At 65.6% G+C, this 27,131-nt stretch overlaps 2 protein-coding genes across 5 annotated transcripts in view; one reads left to right on the top strand and one right to left on the bottom strand.

The window, feature by feature from the left end:
- Nucleotides 1-800: 800 nt before the first annotated feature.
- On the top strand, nt 801-4,771 carry LOC118355638 (basic proline-rich protein-like). Its single transcript, XM_035720359.2, has 2 exons — nt 801-4,157; nt 4,263-4,771. The coding sequence occupies exons 1-2, from the start codon at nt 3,562-3,564 to the stop codon at nt 4,753-4,755; spliced, it is 1,089 nt and encodes a 362-aa protein (XP_035576252.2). The 5' UTR covers nt 801-3,561; the 3' UTR covers nt 4,756-4,771.
- Nucleotides 4,675-27,131, bottom strand: part of RPTOR (regulatory associated protein of MTOR complex 1) — a 333,192-nt gene continuing 310,735 nt past the window's right edge. For 3 of the 4 annotated variants that reach the window (XM_025468265.3, XM_025468264.3, XM_025468263.3), the window contains 10 exons: nt 25,660-25,765; nt 23,242-23,356; nt 22,255-22,379; nt 20,673-20,777; nt 10,956-11,062; nt 9,496-9,623; nt 8,262-8,348; nt 7,299-7,415; nt 6,858-6,987; nt 4,675-6,235 (listed from right to left, as the gene is read on the bottom strand). In XM_025468265.3, the coding sequence (XP_025324050.1) occupies nt 6,167-6,235; nt 6,858-6,987; nt 7,299-7,415; nt 8,262-8,348; nt 9,496-9,623; nt 10,956-11,062; nt 20,673-20,777; nt 22,255-22,379; nt 23,242-23,356; nt 25,660-25,765 (1,089 nt within the window). In that variant the 3' untranslated portion in view covers nt 4,675-6,166. Of the gene's footprint in view, nt 6,236-6,857; nt 6,988-7,298; nt 7,416-8,261; nt 8,349-9,495; nt 9,624-10,955; nt 11,063-16,385; nt 16,873-20,672; nt 20,778-22,254; nt 22,380-23,241; nt 23,357-25,659; nt 25,766-27,131 lie in introns of those variants that run through there. The other variant, XM_025468266.3, reaches the window with a different exon arrangement.

Below are 27,131 nucleotides of genomic sequence, written 5' to 3' on the forward strand. Positions count from 1 at the left end.
GACGCTGGAGCGGCCCTGGGGGTGGGCCTGTGGGGGCCCCGGGGCAGGCATCGTTGGGGGGACTGGGGAAGGGAAGCGGCTCTGAGAGGTCTGGACTGCAGGGGGGAGGCTGTGGCGGGAGGCCTGAGGGGCTGCAGGGGGTTGGCCCGAGAGGGGCTGCAGGGGGAGGCCGGGGAGGGGCTGCAGCGGGAGGGCCCAGGAGGGGCTGCAGGGGGGAGGCCCTGGGGAGGCCCGGCAGAGGCTTGGTTTGCAGGCCCCGCGGCAGCGGAGCCCCGGGACCGCAGCAGGGCAGGGGCCGAGACACGTCATTTGGGGCCTTGAGGGAGGAACGGACGCGGGCCGTGCGGGGCGGCGGGGCACCCACGTCCTTGCTGGAAGGTGGGCGGCGCTGCGCGCGGGCAGCGGCGAGCCCCGGGCGGCCACGCGGTGGCGCTGCAGGACAGCCTGGCGTCGGGGCGCTGCCTCCCCGCAGGGACCGCCGCCAGCCCCCGCGCCCCCCGCGCCCCCGCCCCTTCGCAGGCCAGCACCTGCCACCCAGGGGGCCGCGGGTCCAGGGGTCCTCGCAGGACGGCGGGGCCGCGTGGAGGGCTCCCTGGCCGGGTCCCTGCCCGGGGTGGGCAGCTGGGCGATGCCCTCGGCGTCCTGTCCGCGCCCGATCCCGCGCCGCGGCCGCCCGCCTGTCCACCCGCACTGGGTGCCTGCCACGTGCAGGCCCTGCTCTGGGTGCTGCCCGGGTCTGCGCCTGGGGGGGGGGGTGCTGAAGACCGGGTCAGGGTGCCCTGGTGGGGGCCGGGCACCGTGGGGCGGCGGGAGCTCTGGCCCCGGGGCAGGGCCGCGCTCACCTGGATTCGCTCAGGTGGCTCAGAGGCTCCCCGGGGGCAGGGCTGGGGCCGGGAACCCCCCGGGCGTCCTGGCGAGCGAGGCGCAGGGTGCAGGTGGCCTGGTGTCCCCGCGGCCTCATGCCCCCCCCCCACTGGCACAGACTTAGGAGAGCCCCCTCTCCGCCTGCGGGGCCAGATCCAGACCCAGACCCAGACCCAGACCCGCCGAAGCCATGCCCCAGCGTGAGCTCGCGCCTCTGTCTTGGGGTTTTGTGTTTCTTTAGGTGGAATCCACGTCACATAAATTCACCATTTTATTTTATTTTATTTATTTATTTATTTATTTATTTATTTAAATTTTTATTTATTTATGATAGTCACAGAGAGAGAGAGAGAGAGAGAGAGAGAGAGAGAAGCAGGCTCCATGCACCGGGAGCCCGACGTGGGATTCGATCCCGGGTCTCCAGGATCGCGCCCTGGGCCAAAGGCAGGCGCCAAACCGCTGCGCCACCCAGGGATCCCTAAATTCACCATTTTAAAGTGGACGATTCAGGGCATGTGGTGCCTTTGCGATGTTGCGCCACCGCGACGTCCCGCAGCTCCAGAACATTCTCGTCACCCCTGCCTGGCCCCGGGAACCACTGGTCTTGACACGGGTTCTGCGGGGCCGGGAGCCCGGATATTTCTCTTTTTTTAAGATTGTATTTATTTATTTTTTAAATTTTTATTTATTTGTGATAGTCACAGAGAGAGAGAGGCAGAGACACAGGCAGAGGGAGAAGCAGGCTCCATGCACCGGGAGCCCGACGTGGGACTCGATCCCGGGTCTCCAGGATCGCGCCCTGGGCCAAAGGCAGGCGCCAAACCGCTGTGCCACCCAGGGATCCCCAGCCCGGATATTTCGTAAAAGGACAGCACGTGGCCGCGCGCCTGTCCCCTCCCCCGGCCAGCCCAGCCCGTGGCAGGTTTGCCACTGGCTTCGTGCGGTCAGACCTCGGCCTGTGTACCGGGTGCCTGGGGACTGCGTCCCGGCTGTGGCGAGGAGCGCTGCTGAGAACGGTGGAGCCTGGGCCCCGCGGGGCATCTGTCCCCCTCTGGGCCCGGGGCTCCCACGTCCTGTGCTCCCCGAGGTTTCGAGCCGAGCGCGCTGCTCTGCTCCCTGCGGTCCTGCCGCCCTGGCGGTGGCCTGTGTGGGTTCCGGGCCCCAGCGGGCGTGGGGTGGCACCTGTTTGCGCTTTCCTAGACACTAATGACGCCGAGCCTCTCGCTAATGTCCGCTGAGCCGTGAGAGGGCTGTGTTCTCGGCAGTCAAGCCTTCCCGGCGCACGGTTTGCACACTTTCTGCAGAACCGTCGTCCGTAGCTTGTCTTCCCTGCATCTTGGAAAATGTATTTGATGCACAAACCGTGTCACTCAGTCAAGTCTGACCGCCTCCTCTTCCGCTGCAGGTGTCTCCGGTGCCCCTGCAAACCCCCGGGCCTGACGACTCCCCGTGTGTCTTCCCCACGAGCCTGGCGGGTTCAGTTCTTGTGTTTGTGCCCCGACCCCAAAGTTGGTTCTCGCGGGCGGTGGGAGCTGAGAGGGCCCCTGCACTCGGCTTCTGGGGCTTGCACGCCCAGCTGTCCCCCGCCTTTAGCCCGATGGGGGGGGGGGCGTCTGCCTCGGTGCAAGGCGAGTGCTGGAGGCCTTGGCGCTCAGCTCGGGGTGGGGGGCGCTCTGGGCCCCCCTCCCCTGCCAGGCAGCCCAGCCTCGCGCCAGCAGCACCATTTGGATCATCGTAGCTTCGTAGGAAGTTGTGAAACAGGGAGATTCGAGCCCCCCAAGGTCTGCCTTCTCATTATGCCTGGCGACCTCGCGGCCCCTCGCACGTCGTCCCCGTGCGTCGGAGGGGCGGTCCCCCCAGTTCTGCGGGAAGGCGCCCGGGGGTTTGACCGGAGGGTCCCGGGTGCGCAGGGCGCCGTGGGGAGGCTGCCGCGGGCGGCGGGGGGCTCGGGACGGCTGCACCCCAGGATGCGCTGGGTGGGCGGGGGGCGCGGGGGCTGCCCTTGGCCCATGTCGCCGCGCCGCACCCAGTGGAGCCAAAGGGCCTTTCCTCGTCCTGCTGCTGACAAGCGGGGATGCTGCTGCCCCACGGCCCACAACCCGTCAGCCAAGGAGCTGACCGCTCGGCGGCTTAGAGCCTGTCCGTGGCCGGGCCACCCGGAGGGGTCCCCCCCAGGAGGAGGAGCGGGTGGCCCAGGTCCTAGCAAAGCCCTGAGGTCAAGCCCCTGGTGGAAACCTTGACAAGGACGAGGCCATGGGGGCTGAGCGCTGACCCCTGCTCTCTGGGCACCGTGGGTGGCCGGGCTGCCCCCGGGCTGGTCTCGGATGAATCCCCAGGGCCCTCTCCCCACTCTCCGTGCAGGGCCCGACACTGGCATCACCGGGCGCGCCTGTGTGCCCGCGGGGACAGGTGGCGGCGGCCTGGGCACCCGGCGGGGGCCTCTGCACCTGGGTGTGCTGACGGGCGCAGTCAGCACCCGGTGAGGACAGCCCAGGGGACGCTCCTCGGAGGCCCCCAGCAGGATGGGGCCTCCCCAGGGGGCCCCGCAGGACGACCCCACCTGACGCCCACCCGGAGGCCGCAGCCCTCCCTGCCCTGCCGCCGGACTGGGGCTGGGGGCGAGTCGACTGCAGGGCCCCTGGCGCCCCCGGTGGCCACCTCTGCCTGTGGGAGCGTGTCCGTGAGCACCGGCTTTGCATGCAAGTCTTGGAGCCGGAAAATATTACTTTTCGTCTGTTGGTAGGAAGATACTTTCTGTGGGGAAGCACGGGCGCGGGGGGGGGGGGTGGGGGGGGGCTGGGTGTCCTTCCTGCACAACACGGACGTCACCGCGGGGAGCCGGAGCTGCAGTGCTCAGGCCCCGGGTTTCCATGGCGACGCCCCCCAGCACAGCAGGTGCAGCCTCTGCCCCTCCCGACCCCTTCTCCCCACCGTGGCAGCATAGACGCTTTCCTTCCCATTCCCGCCGCCGCCCCCTCCTCTGGCCAGAGGGGCCCCTGCCTTGTAGACAGAGGGAGCAGTGGGCGGATTAAAGCCCCTAAGGATGTCCGAGTCCTGCTCCAGCCGTGCCTCCAGGGCACTGGGCTTCGGGGTGTTGGAGACTGTCCCCCCGCCCCCACACCCCTGGGCCTTCACAGTGGAAGAGGAGGCGGAGGGTCAGCGTCAGAGCCACGGGGACACGGGACACGGGCCCGGAGCCTGGACGCCGGCAGCTCCTGGAAGCTGGGAAAGGGGGAAATGGAGTGTCCCCTGGGATCCTGCTGCAGCGGCCTTGCCTGGCGTCTCCAGACCGGGTACGGTTTGGGGGTCCCGCTGCACGGGGGTGTCATCGATCTGGGGACCCATGGTGCTGCTCCCGTGACCTGGCCCCTTTCTTACCTGCCTGCCTCTTGCTGCAGCCCACCTGCCGGCTGCCCTGGGGACCCTGTCCCGAGCCTCCTTCCAGAACAAGGACGCACACGATCCCCCCAGAACCCCTCACCCCGGGAGCCAACCAGCGCTTCCTCCGGGAAGCCCGCGCGGCAGGGATGGGGACCTTGCGTCCTGGGACTCAGGTGGCCCCTGGTCTGTGCTGGCCGCGGGGCGACACGAGGGCGCTGGAGCCTCCCCGCACTGCACCCCTGTGCCCCTGCGCCCGCCCCCGGACCTGGGGTGCGCCCCGCCCTGCTGGAGTGGAGGTCAAGCAGGCCTCGGGCGACCGGGGCACACCCAGGTCTCCCCCACCCCCGCGGCGCCAGCCCTCCATGCCCCTCCCACAGAAGGCCCCGCCCCCGCCCCCGCCCCCGGGCCGAGCCACCAGGCCGCAGCCGGTCACCTCTGCACTTGTTTATTGTCATGAACAGTTGCCGATCGCTCGCGCTTTCACTCCGCAATTCTCATTTGGTAAAATAAATAGAGATAAACGAACCTTCAGGGCGTGCTCTGTGGAGCCCCGGTTAACTCCATGATTGGATTTTCGCGTGGGCCCCGGTTAGACCGGCCCGCGCCCCGCCCGCCCCGGGCCCGCTGCAGGGGGTCGTCCCGGGCAGGGGCCCTCCTTCCGGCGAGGCCGCTGGGGGCGGGGTGGTTAAGCCAGCTCACTCTTCCACGGTAACCGTGATTCCCAAGGAAAATGGAAAAATGCTTTTCAGAATCTCATCATTGGGGTTTTGTTTTACAAGCGCTGTCATCGGTCAGCACACCGCGGCTGTCCTTCGTGGGGAAACGGTCCCCATGGCCCTGAGGTCTGCACGGGCTGTGAGGACACGCGCACACCCATGTGTGCAGACGTGCAGACGCCCGGGCACACCCTGAAGCGACCACCACGAGACTTCTGCGTTACTCATTGCAAGATACACACTTCTGCTGCACCAGCGAGTGGCGGCAAACACGGGCCACTGTTTACCACAGACGCCCCTGGGTCCCCAGCCGCCCCCTGCTGGGGGGCATCACGTGTGTGATGCACGTGCCGGCAGGGAGGCCACGGGGCCACACGTGGACACGCATGTGCGGGCTCGGGTGTGGAGACCGTGGGCCCTGCGCACACGTGTACACCCGTGTGGGAGGCCACAGGCCCAGGTGGCTGTCACTGCACCTGCCCAGGGGCAGCACTAGAGACAAACAGGCCCCGTGGCCCAGTGGTGGCCGGATCACCAAGGACCTGCCTCACCTGTCCAAAGCCACAGGCCCCTCCTGCTAGCGGGTCTGTGGTGAGAGGGGCCCGTGCCAGGGGGTGGGCTGCGTGGCGGAGGAGCGGTGCCCAGCCTCACACCGTCTGGCCGTGAAGGCCCCCAGTGGGCGAGGACTGGGGGTTGGCGGGAGGCTCGGGCTCTCTCCTTCCACATGTACGGCTCTCTTGAATATGCCCCCTCCCAGCCTGCTTGGAAATGCCCCCCCGGAGCGTGTGGCTTGCAGCCAGGGGGATGCCCGGCCCAGAGACCCGCGATGAGCCCCAGAGCTCCCCCATCCGCCGGGGTGGCTGAGCCCCGGGGAGCCGGCTTCCGTCTCGGAGCTTTCCTGGAGTCAATGCTGGGTCCTCGCAAAACAGAACCAGTGCGTTTCCCCCTTTAAAAATCTCAGAAGCAAAACAGGACGGGAAGGGTGCTGGGATGTCTGCGACGGTCCTTGGGCTGTCACACAGCAGGACTCCACCAGAGGCCCCTTCCCTGGGCTCCTGGGCATGACAGTGACCACAGACGGACGGACAGACAGACAGCGAGGGGCCTCCGGGAGCCCCTGGCAGCAGGTCAGGACCAGTGTTCAGGGTGGTGCGGTGGATCCAGTATGTACACGGAGGCCTGGTGGGGGGGTGGGGGGGCGCCTGCTATCTGGCACGCTTCTCCACGGAGTACACGGAGATGTAGTAGTCGTTGCTGCCCACGGCCAGGTGAGGCTGCGAGGAGAGCAGGGCAGGTGAGCGGGCAGGCGGGCGGGCGGGAGGGCGCGGTGCAGCTTCCTCATCCCCACCCCGCTGCGGCTCTCGGCAGAGGCCCCACAGCCTGCCACAGGGATGCGGGGCCCTCACGGCTCCCTGTGGGGATGGTTCTGCGAACCCAGCGCCGTGCGTCCAGGCTGAGAGCCCCACACTGCCTGGGGGCCTCTGGCGGAGCCCACAGACTCGTGGAGCGGCCGTAAGGGATGAGCACAGATCTGGGCTGCTCCTCCCCGGGGCCCACGGGCTGGGTGAGGATGCCCAGCACCCTCCTCACTGCGAGGCTTCTGCAGGGGCGGCATCAGTGCAGGCCCAAAGGTGACGAAGAGTGGGCTGCCTCATGTCTGTGCAGCCCACGACGCCCTGCCTGATGCAGGAATGTGGTGCTGCTTTTAGAGGCAGTTTGGGGGCCGTGACCCCTGGAGACCCTATGCCCTGACAAGATCCTGTTTCTCAACCTTCTTGGACATGGGACAAGGTGGTGTGGGGCGGGCCCGGCTGCAGTCCCACCTGCCCGCATGCCCCCTCTGTCCCCTGTCCCCCCGCCCCGAGTGCCCCGAGCCCCGGGTGTGGGAACACAGACCCAGTGCGGGTGGAAGGCCAGGCAGCTGATGGCCCCGACGCGCTGGCCCATGAACCCGTCGTAGTACTTGATGTGGTTGATGAGCTCCCCGTTCCCGCTGTAGATGGCCGTGAACTGATTCATGGAGCCGCTGCGCACAAGGAGGTCCGGGGTTAGCCTCCCGCCGGGGCGGAAGCAGGGCAGGGCAGAGAAGCTGGGCGGTGGCCCCTCCCCCCACACGGCACCGTCCCAGACACCGGGCTGCCCTGGCCGCCCATCACCCAGGCACGAGGGTCCCCACAATAATGTGGCTCCAAAGAGCACTGCTTCCCAGGCATGGGGGACGGCGCCGGCTGTTTACATGGAGGCCCGAGGCTGACTGTGGTGCTCTGGCTGACTGTGGTGCTCTGAGAGGGTCGGGCCAGGAGAGGCCTCTCATTTTCCCTCAGGGTTGGTACCTACCAGGCGATCAGGTTTGCCTGGGGGTGGATGTCGAGGGCCGTGAGCCCCTTCACGATCTGAAGGACGTTCACAGACTCTGGCATCCGAGGGTCGAAGAAACGCACGTCCCCGTTGACACTGCCGGGAAAGGGTCACCGTCGGGGCCCGTGTGCACACGCACTGCTCAAGGCCAAGGCCGGCTGGCCCCTGAGGCCGAGCATGAGCCCGCCCCACCGGCCCCGAGCCCCAGACTCCCCACCAGAGCCCGACCAGGCCCTGCGGCCCAGGCGCGGAGCAGCGTAAGCAAAGACACGGGGGGTGTGTGTGTGTGTGTGTGTGTGTGTGTGAGTTATGGGTTTCATTTCCAGTCCCGGAGATTAGATTTCGTGCAGCCAGGGATGCAGTTAAGGGATGGGAGGGGGGGCAGGGAGGCGGGGAGGCCGCGGGGCGGCACGTGGCCCCTGGAGCCCCTCCTTCCCGCCCTCGGGCTCCGGCGGGTGTCGTGCCGAGAGCTATGTTCTGCTTTAATACTCCGAACAAGGCCGAGAGCACCTCTTGGAGCAATGGTGGCTCTGTGACAGTAAATCACATTTTGCTGTCCCTTTAACGGGCAAATAAATATTCGCTGCTCTCAGCACGGGATTTACCGGGCAGCAGAAATGAATTTACGGGCAGACGGCTACTCCACGCAGAGATCCCGCAGCAAAGGGCCGGAAGAGGCCCACCGGCTCCCGGGCACACCCCGCCAGCCCCCACGGAGCAAGCCTCCCGTCGCCAGCGGGCACGGCTCTGCAGCTGGAGGCCCAGTGTGTCCCTGCCCTCCCACCGGCCCTGAGCTTTCCGGCCGGTCCCAGAGCGGAGGTTGATTACTGCCCGGAAATGCCACCCTTTCCCAGCTGTTTAAATACCAGGGACATATTTTAAATGGAGGAGAAAATACTGTTTTTACAGCAAAACGTCTCATAAATATTTCGTGCTCGTTACCTCACGCTCATGATGTGGCCCTCGGGGTGCTTCTGGAGGTAGGCCTTCACCACCCAGGCCGTGTGCTCCCGGTACGTCATGACGCGGCTGGAGGGGAGGAGGCAGGGTCAAAGCCTGGGGGGCTGCCCAGGGGAGGGGAAGGGGAGGCGGGGGGGGGGGGGGGGGGGGGGGGGGGGAGGGGCCAGGCTTGCCGAGGGTGTGACTTCTCTTGAGCCAGGGAAACCCGCTGTTCCTTTACAGGGGTCAGGGTCTCCTGCGCCCACCATTCACGTGATGCCCGGACGCCAGCAGGCCCCTGGGAGCACAGCGCTGCTGCCCTAGAGCCCCCCGCCCTCCAACAGCGAGCCCCAGGTCACAGCTGGGGTGCACAGGTGCCCAGCGTCACTGCCCTCAGCATCAGGAGGAGGCGTGGCCTCTGGGGGTCCCCAGCTGCACCCTCGGAGCCACTCCATCATCCTTGGCTCTTTTCGGGTCAATTTGTGACTTTACTGCCTGCTCGGGGTAGCTTTTTAAACTGACAGTCTGATGGAGATAAAACTCATGTACCATAAATCCACACTTTAAAAGCGCAGGGGCAGTGGGTTTCCGTGTGCTCGCGGCCGCGGGGGGTATTTCCAGCAGCCCGGAGAGAAGCCCCACTCCCCCGCGGGGACCCTTCTAGGGAGAACCTGCAGGGTGCGTGCGGGCCCACCCGGCACCGCTCCAGCCTCGGGGCTGCACCTGCAGACCAGCCCTGACCTGGCCGGCTTGTCCCGGCACCAGGGCCTCTGCAGCCAACAGCCTGCCCCGTGGCTCATCCCACGCAGCTGCCCACTTGCCACCCTGCACCCCGAAGGCCAGGCTGGATGTTCTGGGATGGAGTAGGTGTTAATGAGCACCTCAGGTGCCCCTGGAGGCCGTGCAGTGGGGCTCGGGCTCGGGACCACCATGGGGACCTCAGCTCCTCACTGCCCACAGGGGACAGCACTGGCCCCCAGTGCCGGGAACCGCCCTGACCGTGCGCAGGGCTCCGCGCTGCATGATGCCCACACAGGTGCTCCCTGACACCATCTCCTTGGCTGTCCACTGAGCTCAGGGAGGGTCCCCAGCCCTGCTGGCCCCGCTCCGTGCGTCGTGGGAATGTGGCCTCAGTGGGGGGTGCCCAGTGGGCTCTGGGAGGCTCACTCTGTCTGGGCCCGGGAACCTGGCAGGAACATGACCACCTGGTTGGTGCTGGTGCTCGGGGGAGGGTTACCATTCACTGAGCGCCATCCTTCGGTCGTAGACACGGATGGAGCCATCGCCGAGGCCGGCCACGATGAGGGAGCGGTGGGAGTCACAGGACAGGCTGGTCACGCAGCTGTCGGCGCCTGTGGGGATGTCCTGGGGCACAGGGACGGCAGTGAGGCCCACCCACGGCGGCCGGGCGTGCCACCACCCCTGACATGGGGCCCTGCCTTCTCTACTGGGGAAGCCATTGAAGGCACAGGGAGCCTGTGAGCCGGTCCCCAGTCCCCAGGGCCACAGCCAGCACACAACTCTGGAAACTGGCTTTGGTGCCAACTACTTTCCAATGTCTCTCTTCCCTAAAAGGGAAGACGCAGCACAACTTGGTGGGGAGGGATCCTCCTAGTTAGTTCAGGAAAGGGGCCAGGGAGTTCGCCTCTCCTCCGGGCAGGTGTAAAGACCAAGGAGGGCAGGGGTGATGAATGCTTGGGAGGAAAGAGCAGGGGACAAAAGGGGCCACAGGAGGGCAAGTGCCTTCCCATTGTCAGGGCTTCTGCTGCTGTCGGGCCCACGGGGAAGGGATCCCACGTGCATGGATCCAATCTGCTTAAAAGGCACCAGGATGAGGGGCCGCAGCCACACCCCTGGGATACCCGGCCTGTGGCCTGCTCAGGGGACCTGCAGGCGGGAGGGGTGGGACCCAGGCAGCTGAGCTGGAGACACGTCCCAAGTCCCAAGAACGGGCTGTGAGCACCGGCGAGTCCCTGCTGCACGGGAGGGCTGCAGGGGCCCCGGGAAGGGCACCGTGGCATTGAGGCCCTGAGCGCAGGGCAGACGGAGGTCACCTCCACCTGGGCGGCCACCCTGGCAGTGGAACCCGTGGAGCGGTGGCGGTGGCTTGGAAGAGCGTGCCCTGGCCTCACAGCGGCTCCGTCCCCAGCCCTTCCAGATGGACCCGGAGCCCTCTCTCCTCCTCTGGGCGCCGGTGTCACTGAGGGCTTGGCGGGAGGCTCAGGGCCGGTGGGAGGCCAGGAGGACGGAGCTCCCAGGCCTCACGCCATAGCCAGCACCGCCTCCCAGAGCCTCGGTGGTCCCCAGCTGTCTGCGCCCTACTCCCTACGGCCCCTCCCAGGTTGTCTCAGTCAAGACCAGTCCCATCCTCGCTCTGTTGATTAAAATTGGAAGTAAAAGACTCTTTACGAAGCAAGCATGCAGGGAAATAATTCACCATTCCAATTTAAAATGTTTTCACCCTGCGGCTTTCTGATATTCCCTCATTTGCACAGATAAAATAATATTGGGAAATAATGAGGATTAGCAGAGGCTTAATCATGCGGCGACGGAGGGTCAGGGTGTCACGAGGAGGGCGGATCAGGAGCTAATTAGCTTCCGACGGGGTGGAGGCCTCTCCCTCCCCGACTCCTGCTTCTCTGGGAGGACGGCCTGTGGGGGGAGCGGAGCTGGGGGCCGGGCGGGGGCTGGGCTTACCTGCACCTTCATCTCACGGTCCGTGTCCCAGATCCGGACGATCCGCACGTCCCCCGAGCTCATGAGGAGGCCGGTCTCCTGCTCCCAGTCCACCACCATCCCAGCTCCTGGGGGGACACAGACCGCCCCGGTGTCACGGCAGGAGCCTGGCCCAGCCCCTCTGCACCACGGAGCGCCACAACACCCACGCCCGTGGCTGCGTCCCCAACCCCACAGGAAGTCCAGGGCACGGATCTGGGCCGGGGCAGCAATCTGGGGTCCATGCAGATCCCTGGGCTGCCCGGGCACCTGTCGGCAGGACAGCGCGGTCCTAGGACCCCTTGTTCAAAACGCCCGTCTTCCAGAATGCTGGGCACAGCGGGCAGCCCCGCCACCTCAGGGTGGCCGTGGAGATGCTTCTCTTGGCCATGTCGGGGCTCAGGGATGTGGCTTCTTGGGGCTCTGCGGGGGCCGGGCAGACGACGCCGGGCGAGAGGCCCACGCTGGGGCCGCATGGGAAAGCGGGGGCTGCGGCGCTCCCAGACGTGGCATTACAAGCTCACGAGAGGGACTCTACTTAAAACAAGGGTCTGTCTTGAATACCCGGGGGGATCCCGTACCCCCCACCCAGCTCTGACGGTGGCTGGCGTTTCCCCCTTTTTGCTCTCTTGAAAAGTAAGATTTTAGACGAGTGAAAGTCTCACTTGCCGACTCCGATCCTGGCTGAGCCGTCCCCGGGCCGAGGGCACCCTCCTTAGCCGGCCGCGGGCCCCCCAGGCGCACCCGTCTCCACAGGAGGGTGGCCTCGCCAACACCACCAACTCCAAATGGGGTATACTTCCCGGGAACCTGCATTCCCCTTACAGGCAGCAGGTAGGGGTCTGGTTACCCCCCGGACCGTTTATTTAGCTCTTCCCCGATTCTGCAAACCGTGGCTGCAGCGGCAACTGGAAGGAGGCACCGGGGGCGCGGGTCCCCCTGGGCGCAGCCGCGTCAGGACGGCACAGGGGCTCCCGGACCCCGCGCTGGCTGGCGTCTGTGTCACTCTCCCGGCCAGACGTGCGCCCGGAGCTGCGTGGGGACAGCATCTCTCCCCGTTCTGTCACTTACGTGCTAACCTCGCACGTGTTCCTTGGGTGACACGCAAGGCCTCCTGGCTGCTGCTCTGCGCCGCACCCCCTGCGCCCCCCACGGCCTCGGGCACCCGGCTCTCCAGGGCATCAGCCTGGACCCTGGAACTCCTCCTCCCCCTCCCTCCAGGTCCCAATCTCCCTTCGGAGCCCCAGCCTCTCTGCCGGGTCCCCCGCAAGCAGGGTGGGAGCCGGGCCCAGACCTTGGACCCACGGGCAGCTCAGCTCGGCGGCGAAGTCTTCCGAGTGTCACTGCGAAAGGACCTGTGGGGAGACTGAACTAGTGGGCACGGGGTTTCCTTCTGGCGTTGAGAATGTTCTGGAACTAGATGAGGGGGTGCACATTACAACTGCACAAAATGCCACTGAACACTTCGGAACGGTTAATTTTATGTTATATCAGTTTTACCTCAAAGATAATCTCAAAAAAAAGAAAAGACGAGCAAGAGGCCTCCATCCGGCTGGGGTGTTTGTTCTTCTTGAGCAAAGGTCACGTGTCCAGGTGCAGAGGCAGGGTCCCCGGGGCAGTCCCTCTGGCCAATCTGTGCCAGGACGATACCCCAGGCCTGGGGGACGTGCTGAGGCTCCAGGCACAGCTAGCAGCGGGGGGCGGCGGGCGAGGCGGGGGTGTTTACCATGTGGGGGCGACCCTGTAGGAAGCTCCCTGGCCTGGGGAGGGGGCAGGATACTGAGGGCGCCCGTCCCGAGGGGGAGGGAGACTGCAGCCCCGCTGCTTCAAACCCCATTTTTACTGGATTTGATATATTTGGTACCATTGAGGATGGAGAGCGTGACTTCCGACCCCGGCCCCTTGGCCACTGTCAGTCATGGGCCCTTCTGGAGTCAAACCCCAAATGCATCCCTCAGAACGGGCTGCGACCCTGGGCCAGCACCCGTGGGGTCACCCAGGTGGCCTGTCCCAGCCAGTGTCCCAGGAACCAGTCCCTCCACCTGTGAGCCTTCTGCCCCTCACGTCGCGGGGACTGGACGGCCTCATACAGCGAAGCCAGTGCACATGACGAAGGATGGATGGCCGTGCGTCGTGGGGCAGCGCACAACCCCGTACAGTGGGGGGTGGACCTTCTATGATGGGGAACAGACACGGCTCCTGAGGACGCTTTTTCGAGGCCCCTGAGACCCAGGTGTGACCTGAGAATGACGAAGCTGGACAGCCATGAGTTGGTCCCACGGTGGGTGGGGGGAGGGGCGCGTAGTTGTGCCGCCCTGTGTCCACTAGACAAACACACGCCCCCACAGCAGCCCTCTGCAGGCCCCTGGGGCACACCAACCCGCAGGCCCAGCAAAGTACACGGTGTGGACGCAGCCCTTCGGGGGAGAGGCCACGCGACGGCTTCTCCGAGCAGCGGCTCTGCTGGCTGACCCGGGGCAGAGCGGTGCCCACTCCCTTTCTGGGACTGCTGAGCCCCCTGGCACGGGAGCCCCTGGCTGCCACTGTCCCCACAAAGGAGGGACGTGGCCACACTGACGCAGGACCTCAGTCACGTGCCCTTATTGCCAGCGATGGGCAGTTGGCCCGGGGACCAGCCTCAGGAGGGACCTCCATCGGGAAGGAGCCACCTTCAGGGAGGGACCACTGCCCGCCGACGGGCCCATCTTCCCCTGGTGATGTTGGTAGGGATCACGTGCACTCCTGGTGGTGCCGAGGCCGTTCTAGGACTTGGATCTGTCATCCCACTGTGGGCCACGTGACCAGGCCCCTGGGCAGGCCTGGGATGGGTTCTGCCCTCACCCTGCTCCTCAGGGGCTGGCGGGCCCTGGAGCCACGACGTGAGAGCTCAGCCCATGAGAACCAGGCGGCTTGAACGAGACCCTGACTTCTCCCACGTGGAGGCTGGAAGTCTGAGGTCAGGGTGCTGGAGGGTCGGCTCTGGCTCGCTGACAGCAGCCTTCCTGCCATGTCCTCACGCAGCGAGGAGAAAATCCGGGCGCTGTCCGTATCGTGGGCCCCACCACCATGACTCTGTCAAACCCCAATCACTGGGGATCAGGCTTCAAGAAGTGAGCTTTGGGGGCCACGCACATTCGTCCACAGCCTTCCTCGCTTTGAGGACAATGACTTCCTCCGGCTGGATTCACTGTGACGTGGAGGGAGGCACCCGTAGGAGCCCGTGGAGGAGGTGACCTATGGCAACAGGGGCGGTGGGAAGAGGCAAGGCCCACGCAGGGCCGTGGACTGGCCCTCCCGGGGGTGCGGTCTGCACGGGGCCGTGCCTGAGAGTAACCAGAACTGGCCCCCGGGTCAACGTGGGGCCTCGGTTTCCTGCAATGGCTCCAGCTTCGAGAAGCAATCTTTGTAAAATTTGTTAAAACTAAAAGTCATTTGCTTTATGTAGACTCCTAAGGTTATCTTAAAGAATAAGCGAGTTCACAAGTCTGAAAGCACTGAGGTCAGAGCACAGGCCGTGGCCCTGGGGGGGACTGCCGTGAGGGGACCACTGGGTCGCTGCGGGGCCGCCTCTGCACCCCCCTGAAGGCGGGCAGAGCTCGGAGAGGCTGGCGACGAGGTTTCTGTCCTGGCGGGGACAGTGCACCGTCCTGCACAGCCAGACCTCCTAGGCCCCCGAATCGTGACCCGCAGGGCGGCCGCCGCGGCAGAGAGCCCGCTGCCGTGTGTTCAGACGTCCTTGGCCGTCCGCCTGGTGCTCCGTGTCAGCCCCGCCGGGCCCTTCGTGGTGTAGTTGATGAGCGTGTGGGCCAGATGGCATCTGGAACACGGCGCCAATGTCTCAGTGCCAGCATCTGGGGTCACGGGGACGAGCAGAGAGGGTACGGGGTGGGGTGGGTGACCCAAGGACGTGAGGCGAACGCTACAGCTGCCCTGCGCGGGGGTGTTTTGTTCTGGAGGCAGCCGCTTCCTGAGGCATCGCCTTCACGATGATCCGACGAGGGGCGCTGCGGAGCCAGAGGGAGCTCGCCCGGGTCAGGGCCCCGATGCTCTTGTTCTGACTTGATGGCCTCTTTGAGGACCTCTCAGGCGTGGTCACCTGGGTGCCGACCCCAGGCCTCGGCATCTCCCTGGCCCAGAGGCTCTGGGAGGTGAGTCCACGCGGCCACCTGACAGCCCCCAGCCCCTCGTGAGCGGAGCCAGGGGATTGCAGGGGCTCTGGTTCCTTTTAAACTCTGGACTCTGATGCTAACCACGTTCTGGCTGAAACTAGTGTTGCAGTCGAGGTGCTCGGGAGACTGGGTTTTCCTGAGTCCTGTGCCCCACGTCTGGGCAGCCCAGTCTGACCCCAGATAGGAGGTACAGGTGCCTGCAAGGTGGTGAAAGCCACATTCTCTGACCCTCTGACCCTGAGACCGTGAGACCCACAGCACGGACGTCCAGCCCTGACGTGGGGCTCCCATTGCCAAGAGAGCCACTGCCCCTCCTCGATGCCAGTTCCCGAACTGAAAAACGGGCAGCCGGCAGTCCTGTCCCAGAGGAGGGCCAGAGAGGGTAATGGTGGGATGGCTACGACCCTGTCTCCTGCGCAGGGCGCTTCCTACACGGGGGCCAGGTGCCCTCACCAGCCGCAGAGGCCATCCCCCGGGGCCCGGGGCCTGCAGGGTGCATCTTTCTACCATCCCAGTTGCAGTCGAGGACCTAAGCTCAGGCTGGTTTGGGGACTTTTACAAAAGCAAACAAAAGGGAGCTGAGGGAGAGTCGGGGCCTCAGATGAAGCCCACCCTTATTCAAGTCTGTTCTCTCGTGGGGCTGCCCGGCCTCTGACGGACACCAGGGGAACATAAACTTTCTCGACAACTCAGTTGTTTCCTCTTTTAACTGGAAAAAACGCCCTCGAAGCTGACCTCTGAGGTGCACACGACGGCCGGCGAATGGCCAGGGCTTCTTGCTGCCCCGTCTGCCCCCCGGGTACTTGGACAGCGCTAGCCAGGTGGGGCCCTGCACCCCGGGCGTGGACAGCCAAGGGGAGGGTCCTGGACACGTGCGGGAGGCTGTGGGGCTCTCAAGGTGGGGTGCAGGTCACCGGGACACGGCAGCACGTTGGCGGGCACAGGAGAGCAGCGTCTGTTGTCGGTTTTAGTTGAAAACAAGCTCCGCGGGAGCTGGAATGTGGTTTGGGAGCCTTGGGGCCCGTGCCCTCGGCGGTGTTTGAGTTTGCGGGCGCCCCTTGCCGAAGACGGCGAGGCTGCCGGATGAAAGCAGGCTGTGCACCACACCCACCCCGCACTTCCAGGAGGTGCTCCTGCTCCCGCCCGGCCGCCCAGGTCCCCCCGGGGCCAGAAACGTGGGGGGAGGCCACTGGCGTTCTCACCGACCCTTTCCCAGCCAGCCCCGCGTCTCGACTTCCAGACATGATGGGACAAGAGGCTGATTTATTATGAGTTCAAGACGATAAAAGGGTTTCGTGTTCTTCCCAGATGGGATGAGCGGAAGGAACAAAGTGGACGCGTGTTTGACACTCCGAAGGCTGGCCTTGCACGAGGTGGACTTCCTCCCTGTAGGTCACCACCAGCGCCTCCTCTCTTCTCTTCCTGGAAGAGCAGAAGCCCATCTCCTGTTCGGTTGGGGTTTCCTCCCTGGAGCTTGTCTGCGGAGAAGGAGCTACCACAGCGGTAGTTTCTTCACAAAACACTGACCCGTGAGTCCATGAGATTGTCCGCAGCACCCCGGCCCCTCGGCCTCATCGGCCCTCCTGCGGAGAACGCCCCCAGCTCCGGCAAAGGGACAGGCCAGGGCGGAGGCTCCGCGCGCTCTGAACCTGACCCTGTGAGTCACAGGTCGGGAATCCTGTGTGCCGCCTGCATCCGTGAGCCCCAGCTCTTCGCGAGGTGCCCACGCGCTGAAATTAAGAAAGAAAAACGATGTGTTTTGCTGGCTACAGGTTCCATGTTTGCTAACCCAGTTCTACAGCTGTGGATCCGCGGGCAGCTGCGTGTGGGTGTTCTGTACCTATTAAGCTTATACGCGGAGTTTTCAGATGAAGACAGGTGCTATAAGAAACTTTGCATTAAATTCTGAAAAGGATTATTTTTCAAAAGTTTAGGTGGAACCACCAGTCTTGATGCAGGACTTCTCTGGCCCTGCTGGTGTCTTGCCCGCAGGGCTGGGCTGGTCACAACCTCCCTCCAGCGGGTGTCGTCTGGGTCACCTTCCATCCCTAACCAAGCGTGGTGTGCGGACGGGCCATCCCGAGCTGCGGGAGCCCCACAGGAAGGCAGCACAGCAGAGGGGAGGGATGAGGTCCCAAGCCCGCAGGGCTAAGTCCCCACCTTCAGAATAAGTGGGACCAGGAGGTGCCACCACGAGGCCTCGGATCCCAGGGAGATTCCCGTTGACGGCTTTCCTTCCATTTCTCCCCAGAGCCCGTGCGGCTCCCCGGCTCGTCCCCTAACACCTGAGAGCCCGCTGGATGATCATTTTTTTAAGGGAGGGGCAGACAGGTAAAGGCACAGCCCTAACCCCTGCTGGCCCCGAAGAGCGGAGGGTGCGAGTGGAGGAGAGGGCCCCAGCTCCCCCAGCCCCGCCGGGGCAGCCCCGGGTAAGAGAGAGGACGCCTGTCCCTGCTAACTGTGGGCCAGAGACACCGAGGCCTTGTGGGTGAGGACACAGGGACCGTGGGTTTCACGTGGGGCTTAGTGGGGCAGCCAGAGCAGTTACCAGGGTCAAACAATCCAGAGGGGTTAGAAGAACACTCCAGTAAAAGCAGCGGGGAGGCTCGCAGGCGGGGTGGCCGAGGCCACAGCGTTCTGCAGTCTAGACAAAAAGGGCCGGCCTTGCCCCAAACGGGCCTGACAGATGTGGAAACCCGGTCACCAGGGTTTCTGGTCTAAAAATTAAGTCTCTGTCTAGGTGGGAAATCGGAAGGTGCTGCATTTCCTGAGACCCGGCCAAACGTGCCGCTGGAACTTCCAAGTGCCCGAGCGCCCGTGAGTGCCACGGCGACGGCCACTGTGGCCGGTGCAGGGAGGCCTCCAAGTGCGGAGGCGGTGCTGTCGGCTCGGGCAGGTCGGTGGCCAGAGGGCTTGTGGCAGGCGTGGCCTGGGGGCAGGAGCTGCCCCGGCAGTGACCGCAGGGAGCACCGAGGGGAGAGCCCACCTGCGGTTCGACTTCAGAGCACGTGCACGGTGTGCATGCCTGTGGCGTGTACGTGTGCCCAAGCGTGTGTGCGCACTCACGTCAGCCAGAGGTGCTTTAAGGGACGGATAACAGCTCACATTTCACGAGACTCCCTGCCTCCTCCTCAGTCACAACTGCAGATTCAGACCTCCCTGAACAAGCTGCCGGACAGCACCCTGGCGACAGCGCCCTGGCAGGTGGATTCCAGCCACGGAGAGCTGAGCAAGGGGCTTCCAGCCGGCGGCTCTCCAGCTGCGTGGTGGCACCAAGTTCCCCGGGTCTGCGGGCAAATGCCCCTCCTCGCCCTGCACGCCCAGGTTCCCAGAGGACGAGCCTTGTCCGTGGGTTCCCCAGCAGATGGGTGTGGTCGGCCAGGCTGTAGGGGCCCCGCTCCGGGTGTGTGGCTGTGCAGGGGGAGCTCATGGCCGCCAGGCCCCCTGGCCTGGACCATCCCCCGCACGGACGGCAGACAGCTTGGAGGGCCAGCTGGAGCACGCACGCCTTGCCCTGCAGGAGAGGGGGTGCCCCAGACGCCGACAATCAACGGCCTGGGGAGCGGCTCTTGGTGTCCTCACTCCGTGTCTCTCCAGGTGTCTCCCTAGGGTCGCAGCCCTGGCCTCTGCCGGCCGTCACGTCAGAGGCCAAGACAGTGCTGGGCAGGGGGAAGGAAGTCAGGAGCTCATGGAAGAAGGTGACCAGCGGTTGGCACAGGGGCTGGCATTCCACCTCCGACCCTCGGCTGTGGAGCTTAGATCCCGAGACGGGAGTTACATCGGGGGGACTGTGGGGACCGAGGTGGGTGGCCCTGACCCCACAGCACCCGGCCCATCCTGTTTCCACCTGTAGAGCAGCAGCCCCCAGCTCCCGCCCCTCTGTCCTTCCAGCGTCTCGGGAAGAACAAGGAAATAGCCTTCTCGCTAAGCTGACGCCGCCTGGCTACGAGGCGGGACCCAACTCTGGCTCAGCAGCCAGGAGAATCAGGGCGCCCCCCGGGCCCTCAACCCGCCTGCTGATGAAGACCTGCTGCTCCTCGCCCCTCCCTGTCCACCTCTCCTGCGGGAGGGAAGGGGCTGGCGGGAAAGGCACATGTACACAGCGGAAGCCACGCTCAAGTCAGGCCCGCGGTGGATGACGGGCCCGGAGCGGCTCCCCGCACCCTGGTGACACGTGGGGTCCTCTGATGGGGAGAAGACAGATGCAGGGGCGCCTGGAACCCAGGTCGGCCCCCTCAGCCCTGCTCCCTCTGCTCCCAGCTGGACACCCCCCCCCCCCCCCCCACGCATGCGAGCAACGACGCTCCCTGCCTCCCTCGCCCCGGGCCAAAGCAAAGGGAACAGCGTTGCGGGTGAGACTGTTCTTGGGGTATCGAAACCACACACCCCATCTTTGGGGGCAGAGAGGCGGGCGGCTGCAAATGGATCCGCTGCACCGTCGGCGGGTCCCCTGCTTTCTCATCCTGTGGCCTGGCCATGACCCCGACGGCCCTGGGCAGCTCCTGCCGTGCCTGCACAGGGGTCTCGGCCGTGCGCACGGGCCTGGGGTGTGTCACCCACTGGACAGCAGCAGGAAGTGAACGACCCAAATCTTCGTCTCCAGGGTTCCCACCTGTACTGTGGGCTGCGTGAGCACCCGGGTCGGGGTGGGGTTGTGTGTGTGGGCATCATGGCCCTGCCCCCACGCAGAACCCCCAGCAGAGCTGCCTGCATGGCTGGGGCAGTGAGGTCTGTGGGGGAGACAAGCCTTTGCTCTAATCCGGGAAACTGAGACAGAGGTGGAAGGACACAGTATGTAGCTTCATCGTCCCCGTCAGCGTGTGACCCCGGGGCCTGCAGGGGTCCAGGGCCGTGTGGGGGCCTCAGGGGAGGGGAGGATGGATGACTATCCTTTAACTAAAATAATTTGAAAACACAGCGACATTTTAAAGCCACCACAGACGCCGTCTGTGCTGGAGCTGCCCTCCTAGGGTCGGCGACTCCCCGGGATGGGCGCTCGGACGGAGGGGAGAGAAGGAGCCACAGAGACGACAGGCCGTGAGGATCGTGGGCACAGGCGAGGCTGCATGGGGAGTGGACCACGTGGCAGCGAGGCCGGGCCTGCAGCGCAGGGACAGGAGGGCTGAGCTGCTTTCCCGTCAGTTTACGGCGAGACGGCGAGACCACGACCCCACGGCCGCGCATCCCTGGAACCCGGACCCGACAGGCTGTCCACACGTGGCGGCACCACAGCGGCCATCAGCGGAGAGGAGCCTGCTGCCAGTCCAGCTCCTGCCCTGGGCCCTGACGGAGTGGCCGAGGGGCGGCGGCCGTGCCCACCCAGGGGCAGCAGCCGGGGGCGCCTCTGTGGGCCGGGGGCTGGGCGAGTGGCCAGGGCTCCCGCGCAGGACACCCCCGCTGTCCGGGCCCGGGAGTCAGCCTGGCGCAGAGACTCGGGCAGGACAGGACAGGACACGGGCTGGAGCCGCGGGCAGCCCCCCCAGGGGCAGGTGGAGGGGGCGGCAGCGAGGGGCTGCTCCCGGGGACCCACCTCTGGTTGTCGGCAGCATGTCCGAGAGTCCCTGCCAAGCCGTCACCATCTCTGGGTTCTTCTCCAAATCTGCGAAGTTCTTCCAGACCCGGATGGCGCCATCATCTGGGGAGAGGATGGAGGGTGAACGTGGGGGATGCGGGGGACGGGAGGGGGCGGCCCCTCGCTGACAGGCCCCCGGCCTCAGGCCAGGTTCCCGGGAGGCCCGTCTTCCCTGGGGCCCCTCAACTCCCTCCTGGGCCGCGGGGACCCCACAGGGGCGTGTGGGACCTCCGGCCGCAGCCTGGGACGCCCAGCACGGGGCCTGGCGTTCTTCGCAGCCCGGGTGGCAGGTGCGTGCGGCTGCACCCCATGGCCTTCCTCTGGGGGCTCCCTGGGCTCCTGGGCCCCCTCATGCGGCCCTCTGAGGTGACTCCTGCCCGGGAATGACCACTCGCCTCACCCGCAGGGGAGGCATAAGGTTGGGGGACACCCACTGGGTCGTGTCACTGCGACAGCCACGTGTTTGTCCTGCTCCTACTCTGTGACCATGAACCTTCCCTGCACTGGAACCCAAGAGCGTATGCTGCTCCTCCGACGGGACCCCCACGACCACTCCTGTGCACCCTGTGCCCGGAAATCACCCTCTCCCTACCCATAGCTCTCAGGGTGCTTGGGGGCACCTGCCCTCTGACTCCGCTGAGCCACCCCAACTCCCCACGGCCGCCCCACGCTCCTCCACTCCTGCACCCTGAGGCCTGAGGCAGAAGGATCTGCTGTGGGTGCCTCCACCTGGTGTGTGGAGGCCCCGCCTGGGAGGGAGGCCCCAGCAGGACCCTTCACCGCGGGGCCAGAAACACCCCGAAGGACGGGGCGGCAGCGTTCTCACTGTAGTCAGCTTGCTACGTCCATGACTCAGAGGCTCAGGCCTAACATAGGCCGGGGAGGGGTGGGACAGGGTGGGGCAGACCAGGGCAGGGGAGAACAGGGACAGGACGGGAGTGAGCCTGGACGTATACCTTGCCCCCCCAGCCTCGTGCGCCCCCCCTGCCCTCTCCCCTATCCCCGCCCGCCCCACCCTGGGCCTCTTATCCGTGAAGGAGGTGCAGTCGGTCCCACGGTGACTCCTGGTCACCCACAAACAGCAGGGATGTGTCCTTAAACAGCTAAAGGAGGCGGCTGTTCCCCAGGGTGGCTCACTGGGAAGCTTTTGGGGGGGCGCGAGGTGGAGACGTTTCGGGCCCAGAACGCGGGTGAGGCCCTGTGGGGGCAGCAGCCCTCCGGGAGGCAGGCGTCAGGCCCGAGGAGGAGCTGGACGCGGTGGCGGCGGGAACCCGCGGGAGCCGAGGTGGGCCTGCCTCCCCGCCCGCGGTGCTCCGGGACCCCCCAGGCCTCGCCTCCGAGAGCGTCTCAGGGGCCATGAGGGCCGAGGCTGCGGGCCTGTCCTGGTCAGGGTCACCCGGCACTGTCACTGGGTGTCCCCCGGGAAAACTCCTGCCTCGGGGTGGTGACCGTCACCACGAGCAGTGCCCTTCGCCGCAACCACCAGGGTCTAACAAGGCTGCGTCTGCACCCGTGTGGGGTCCCCGTGAAGCGCACTCACCCGTGGCCGTGAGCAGCAGCGAGCAGTCCTGGCCGTTGAGGTACTCCATGGCGGTGACCCTGGTGTACCGGGGGTTCCCGTTGTGGAAGTAATCCAGCTTCTCCCCCTTCTCCCAGTCCCAGAAACTTCAGAGGAGAGAGAAGGTCTGTTGTCAGGGGAACGGTCATGGAAGCCACAGGGCGGTTCCCACCCCGGCCCCTGCTGGGATGGCCACACGGACCCGCGGCAGCCACGAGCCCCGGCACGTGCACACAAACAGCCTGCGAGCACGGCTGCCGGGCGCTGGCATGGGGGCGCCCTGAGGCCCGGGGTCCCGCTCCTGGGCGCGGAGATGCGAGACACGTCTGCCCACGCCCACAGCCACCAACGGGGTGGGGGGGTGGCGGCGGCCACAATAATGACTGGGGCCCAGACCAATACAGAGGCCCCAGCGCCGCGCAAACGGGCCGTGTTGGGTGTTGCAGACAGATGGCAGGACGGCGGGACGGCAGGGTCAGTGACGAATGGGGACAGAGTTTCAGTTTTACAAGATGGTGAGGGCGCCCATGCCCCCCGCCTGTGCACTGACACTGTGAAGATGCAAAGTTTTGTGTGCATTTTGCCACAATAAAGGCAAGAGGAATAGGAAACAGGTAAGGACACCCCGACCGCCTCCCTTGTGAGTGGGGACCTTCTCCGTGACACAGGGCAAGGCAAGGCTAGTCATAGACTCGGTGTCTCACTGTCAGGTTTCTTTGCAGGCAGTAGCAGGACTGAACCCCTGGCGCCCATGTCTCCATCACAGTGCAGTTCTGAGGAGCCCACAGTGTGCGCAGGCGCCAGAAGCTCCCACCACCACCCTGTCCGTTTCTCCGCGTGTTCATGAGCCCCGCTGCTGCGACCCCCCCAGAGGGCTCGTAGAGAGAGGCGGCCACGCGGCGACTGTGGCACATGCCACTGGGTGCCTGTTACCAGCTGAGATGCAAGCGCCACAAGCGCTCGGCGTACCAGATGCTGTCTTTATCAGCCACGGCCACACATGGTGTAAAGGGGTGGAACTTGACCACGGAGGGGACGCCGGGGTTCCTGTTCAGAAATATCTGGTCGTCCAGTTTTGCGATACCTGCACAGAGAGAGACATAACCATGGGCCGCCGCGTACAGGCCCGGGACGCTGTCGCGCTACCAAGGCCGAAGCTGCACCTCCTGTCTGGGGACCCGGGAGGCCAGAAGGGACACATAGGGCAGCGGCCGGACGAGGGCCTGGCTCCCTGACCACAGGGCGCCACGAGCTCCCAGCAGGAGGCGGGCACGGGGCAAGTCTTCAGTCGGTCCTCATCAACTACGCGCAAGGCTGCACGCGCGAGCTCGAAGGGCGATGGGGCGGCAGTTTCTGGAGGAAGGAGACTCCGCGCCTGCGGCCATGGTCCTGGTGGGCCTCTCGGGAAGGGGTCCCTCATCACCACAGACACAGGGCGCCGAGTGGGGGCTGACACACCGGGCCCCAACCACCAGCACCGGGAAAGAAGCCCCACGGGGCTTTGGAGGAGTTTGTTTTAGAGAAACGATAAAAAGAGGCTAAAGAGGCCAAGAGGTCAAGACAGGGTTAGATGCGCTTCTGGCGACTAATCCATGGCTGAGCGGCCAGGGCCGCGTGGGGGTCCCCTGGAGGGTGCTGGCACCCGCCTCACGGTGACGTGGGTCCTCCGCCCCCGCCGTGGGAAAACAGCTGACACTGAAAACCACCTGGTAACAAGGTCGGAGTCTGAGCAAGGGCTGCCAAAGGGCCGCAGCGGCTGTGTTCACGGTGGGGGCACGTTGTGGCCGGAGGGGCCCAGACCTCGGGCGCTGGGAGACCCGGGGACCCCGGCTCCCGAGTCAGGGTGCATGCACGCGTGTGACAGCACTGGTCCTGGTGGCCGCAGTCGCTGGGGTGAGGCTGGGCACCTCCCGGTCCGGTCACCTCGCTAATCTACGGGCACCAGGCCGCTTGCTCATCACCACACAGGCACTCGGATCGCCGCATGCGGGCTGCAGGGGGGCGCGGGGGGCTGAGCGAGCGCCGTGTCCCCTGCTCTGGTGGCCGGGTCCACCGCACGACCTCTCCCTCTCCAAGTCCCCTGGCCGACGTCTCCGGCGGCTGGTCCAGGAGCCCCCTGACTGTTCTACCAACGAGGCGTCTGTCGCACGAAGATGGAGAGGAGAACCGGAGCCTGCTTTACACATAGCCCTTTGTTTTTGCCTAGAGAACGTGGTTGTGTCTTGAGTCTCGCCCCCTTTCCTGGGTGTGACATCGCCGTGGGGGCCACTCTGCCCTCAGATGCCAAACCTGCGACTGGGCTTCCCCATAGAACCAGGGTCCCGAGGAGCCATGGCCTCCCGATGCCCTAATGCCGGGAGCACCTATCAGGCCCTGGAGGCTCCGCTGTCTCCTCGCCGAGGGCGCCGTGGGGCCGCAGCCCCTGCACCGAGGCACAGAGTCGCACACAGCCACGACTCGCTTTCAGCAGAAACGACTACACACGCTAAAGGCTACGTGGCCCCAGGGTGGCTCCGGGGAGCGCCGGACAGAGGCAGCTGCGCGCGACGGCCTCCAGAGCGGCTGCCGGTGTGCTCGGGGCCCAGGGTGCGCCAGGGTGGCCGTCCAGCCAAGCGTGTCTGGGTGACAGCCTGTCGCCTGGGCCTTTCCCCGCCGACTTGAAAAAGCAAGCAGAGCAATCATCACAGTTTGAGAGGACAGGGGCGCAAGGTCAAAACCGTAAGTCGGGAGAACGACTTCCCCGTGCGCGGGACTCTGGGCCGCTTCCGTCCACCGTCTGGTCGGCCCGGTGACGAGGGCGCGCTGGCTCCTCAGAAGATGCAAGTGCCTCCCACCTGCCTGTGCCCTAGAGAGGGAGGGGGCGGAGCGGGGCTGCCTGGCGAGCCCGTCCCTGACCTTGTCCTATCCCTCCCCGTGCCCCGCCGGCAGCCCCTCTGTGGCTGCTTCAGCACGGGGGAGGCTGGGGCCCGGCAGATGGAGCGGATTGGCATCTCCTGGCAAATGTGCTAAAAGGTTTGGTAAAACGTGACTGAAACACAGGTCTGGTTGACGAGGGTGGTGATCCTGGGGACACGCAGGGGCCAGTGGACACAGGCAGGGCCCTGTGTTTGTCCCATGTCCCCGGGGAGAGTGCAGGGCCGGGGGTGGGGGTGCCTTGCTCCTTCCCCCCGGAAATGGCGAGATGCACAAGCCATGCTCCTGAGAGGCCGCCAGCCAGCCGGCTTCCCTTGGAGAGAGTGGCCCAGGGCTCGGGGCTCCTGCGGCCCAGGGTGCGCCCCTGGCCTCAGCCCCCCACGACCCCACTGTTCCTCGAGGGGAGCCCGCACCCCACCCGCACCCCGCCAGCCCCCGCGGAGGCCCTGTCCCCACCGGCCCCGGGCGGCTTACCCTTCTGGATGAGCTGGCGCGCCTGCTGTCGGACGCGTGTGTTGCGGAGAAATCGCCACTCTCGTTCCTTGCGGATCTGACTCTCCAGGTCGTGTTCTTCTGGGATCTTCAACAATAAAAACACCGCATGAGGTTTGGCCAGAACAGGCAGGTGCAGCCACCTCGTCTTACCGTGACTCGCAGATGCTGCGTTTCTCCCCAACGGGAGGTCTGCGGTCACCCCGTGCCCGGCACGCCCGCGGGCACCATCGTCCCAATGGCGCCGGCGCACTTAGTGTCTGCTCATGTGTTGGTGACTCTCACACACCCCACGTTGTTCATTATCAGCACATTTGTTCGCGTGACCTGGGGTCTGTGAGGACGCCTCTGAAAGCCCAGGCGATGGGTAGCATTTTCCAGCAATGACAGACTTGTTATGTATGGTCTACGGGTCGTTTTCTCAGACACGGTGCTACTACTGTGCGCTTAGCGGACTGCGGTGTAGGGTGAACGTGACTTTTACACGCACAGGGACACCACAACACGTGCCTTTTGTTCCCAAAAGAATTTGGGTTCTTGGGTCTGGCCAGGGCACCACTGCCCTGCTGGCAGAGCGCGCCCGGGCTCCCTCCCACGGTGGTCTGGGGGCTGAGGGGCCAGCCGCCTGTCAGGGAGGCGGGCGGCAGGCGGCACGACGGCAGGGGAGGGCAGTGTGCCATCCCGCTCCTAGGAGCCCAGTGCCCTGATGGGGGCAGCAGGGTGGCCACTTCCAAAGCAGACGAGGAGCTCCGGGAGGCACAGGCTTCAGGGATGAGGGGCCGGCGGGATTCGGGAGGGGCCTACGGGCCGAGCCGGGCTGGCAGGAGGCTGACGCTGTGCACGTCGAAGAGGCAAGCTCAGAAGCAGGTGGGCGAGCTCAGGGACTTTATTCTCTCTGACGTCAGCGAACTGGGGCTTCTCTTGAAGAGAAAGGGGCGCAGGACAGCGACACAAGGGCCCGGGCTGGAGGCCCTGTGTGGCCTGACCGGACACGGCCTGGGGTGGAGCCGGCCGGACCCCAGGCTGCATGGTCAGGAAGCAGCTCAACTGAGAGTCTGCTCAGCCCGGACAAGCACCTGGGAGCCCAGCTCCCTCGCCGCCAAGCGCGCTTCAGAGACTGAGCTCACGTCCCCTTTGCAAACTGGCCGCTGTGTCCCTGGAGCAGGAAGGCCCTGTGTGCTCGCGTGGGCGCCCAGGAGAGGCCTGCCCCTGGCCGAGAAGAAGCCAGGAATGACGTCTGCATGTGCAATAAAGACATACTTCCTTAATCCTCACACGTCATCAAGTAAACCAGATGGACTGGGACTCCCTGCTCGAAAACCCGGGGTTGTGACGTCCTGAAGTATGACAGAAGCCAAACACGAGAAGCCACCCTACTCGCTCCTGGCGGAGCCGAGCAGCCGGCCTGTGGTCAGCGAGTGGAGAGCGCGCGGGCACGGACAGCCCACACTCTG

Source organism: Canis lupus, chromosome 9, assembly GCF_003254725.2.
Source record: "Canis lupus dingo isolate Sandy chromosome 9, ASM325472v2, whole genome shotgun sequence".
Classification (NCBI taxonomy): Eukaryota; Metazoa; Chordata; class Mammalia; order Carnivora; family Canidae; genus Canis; species Canis lupus.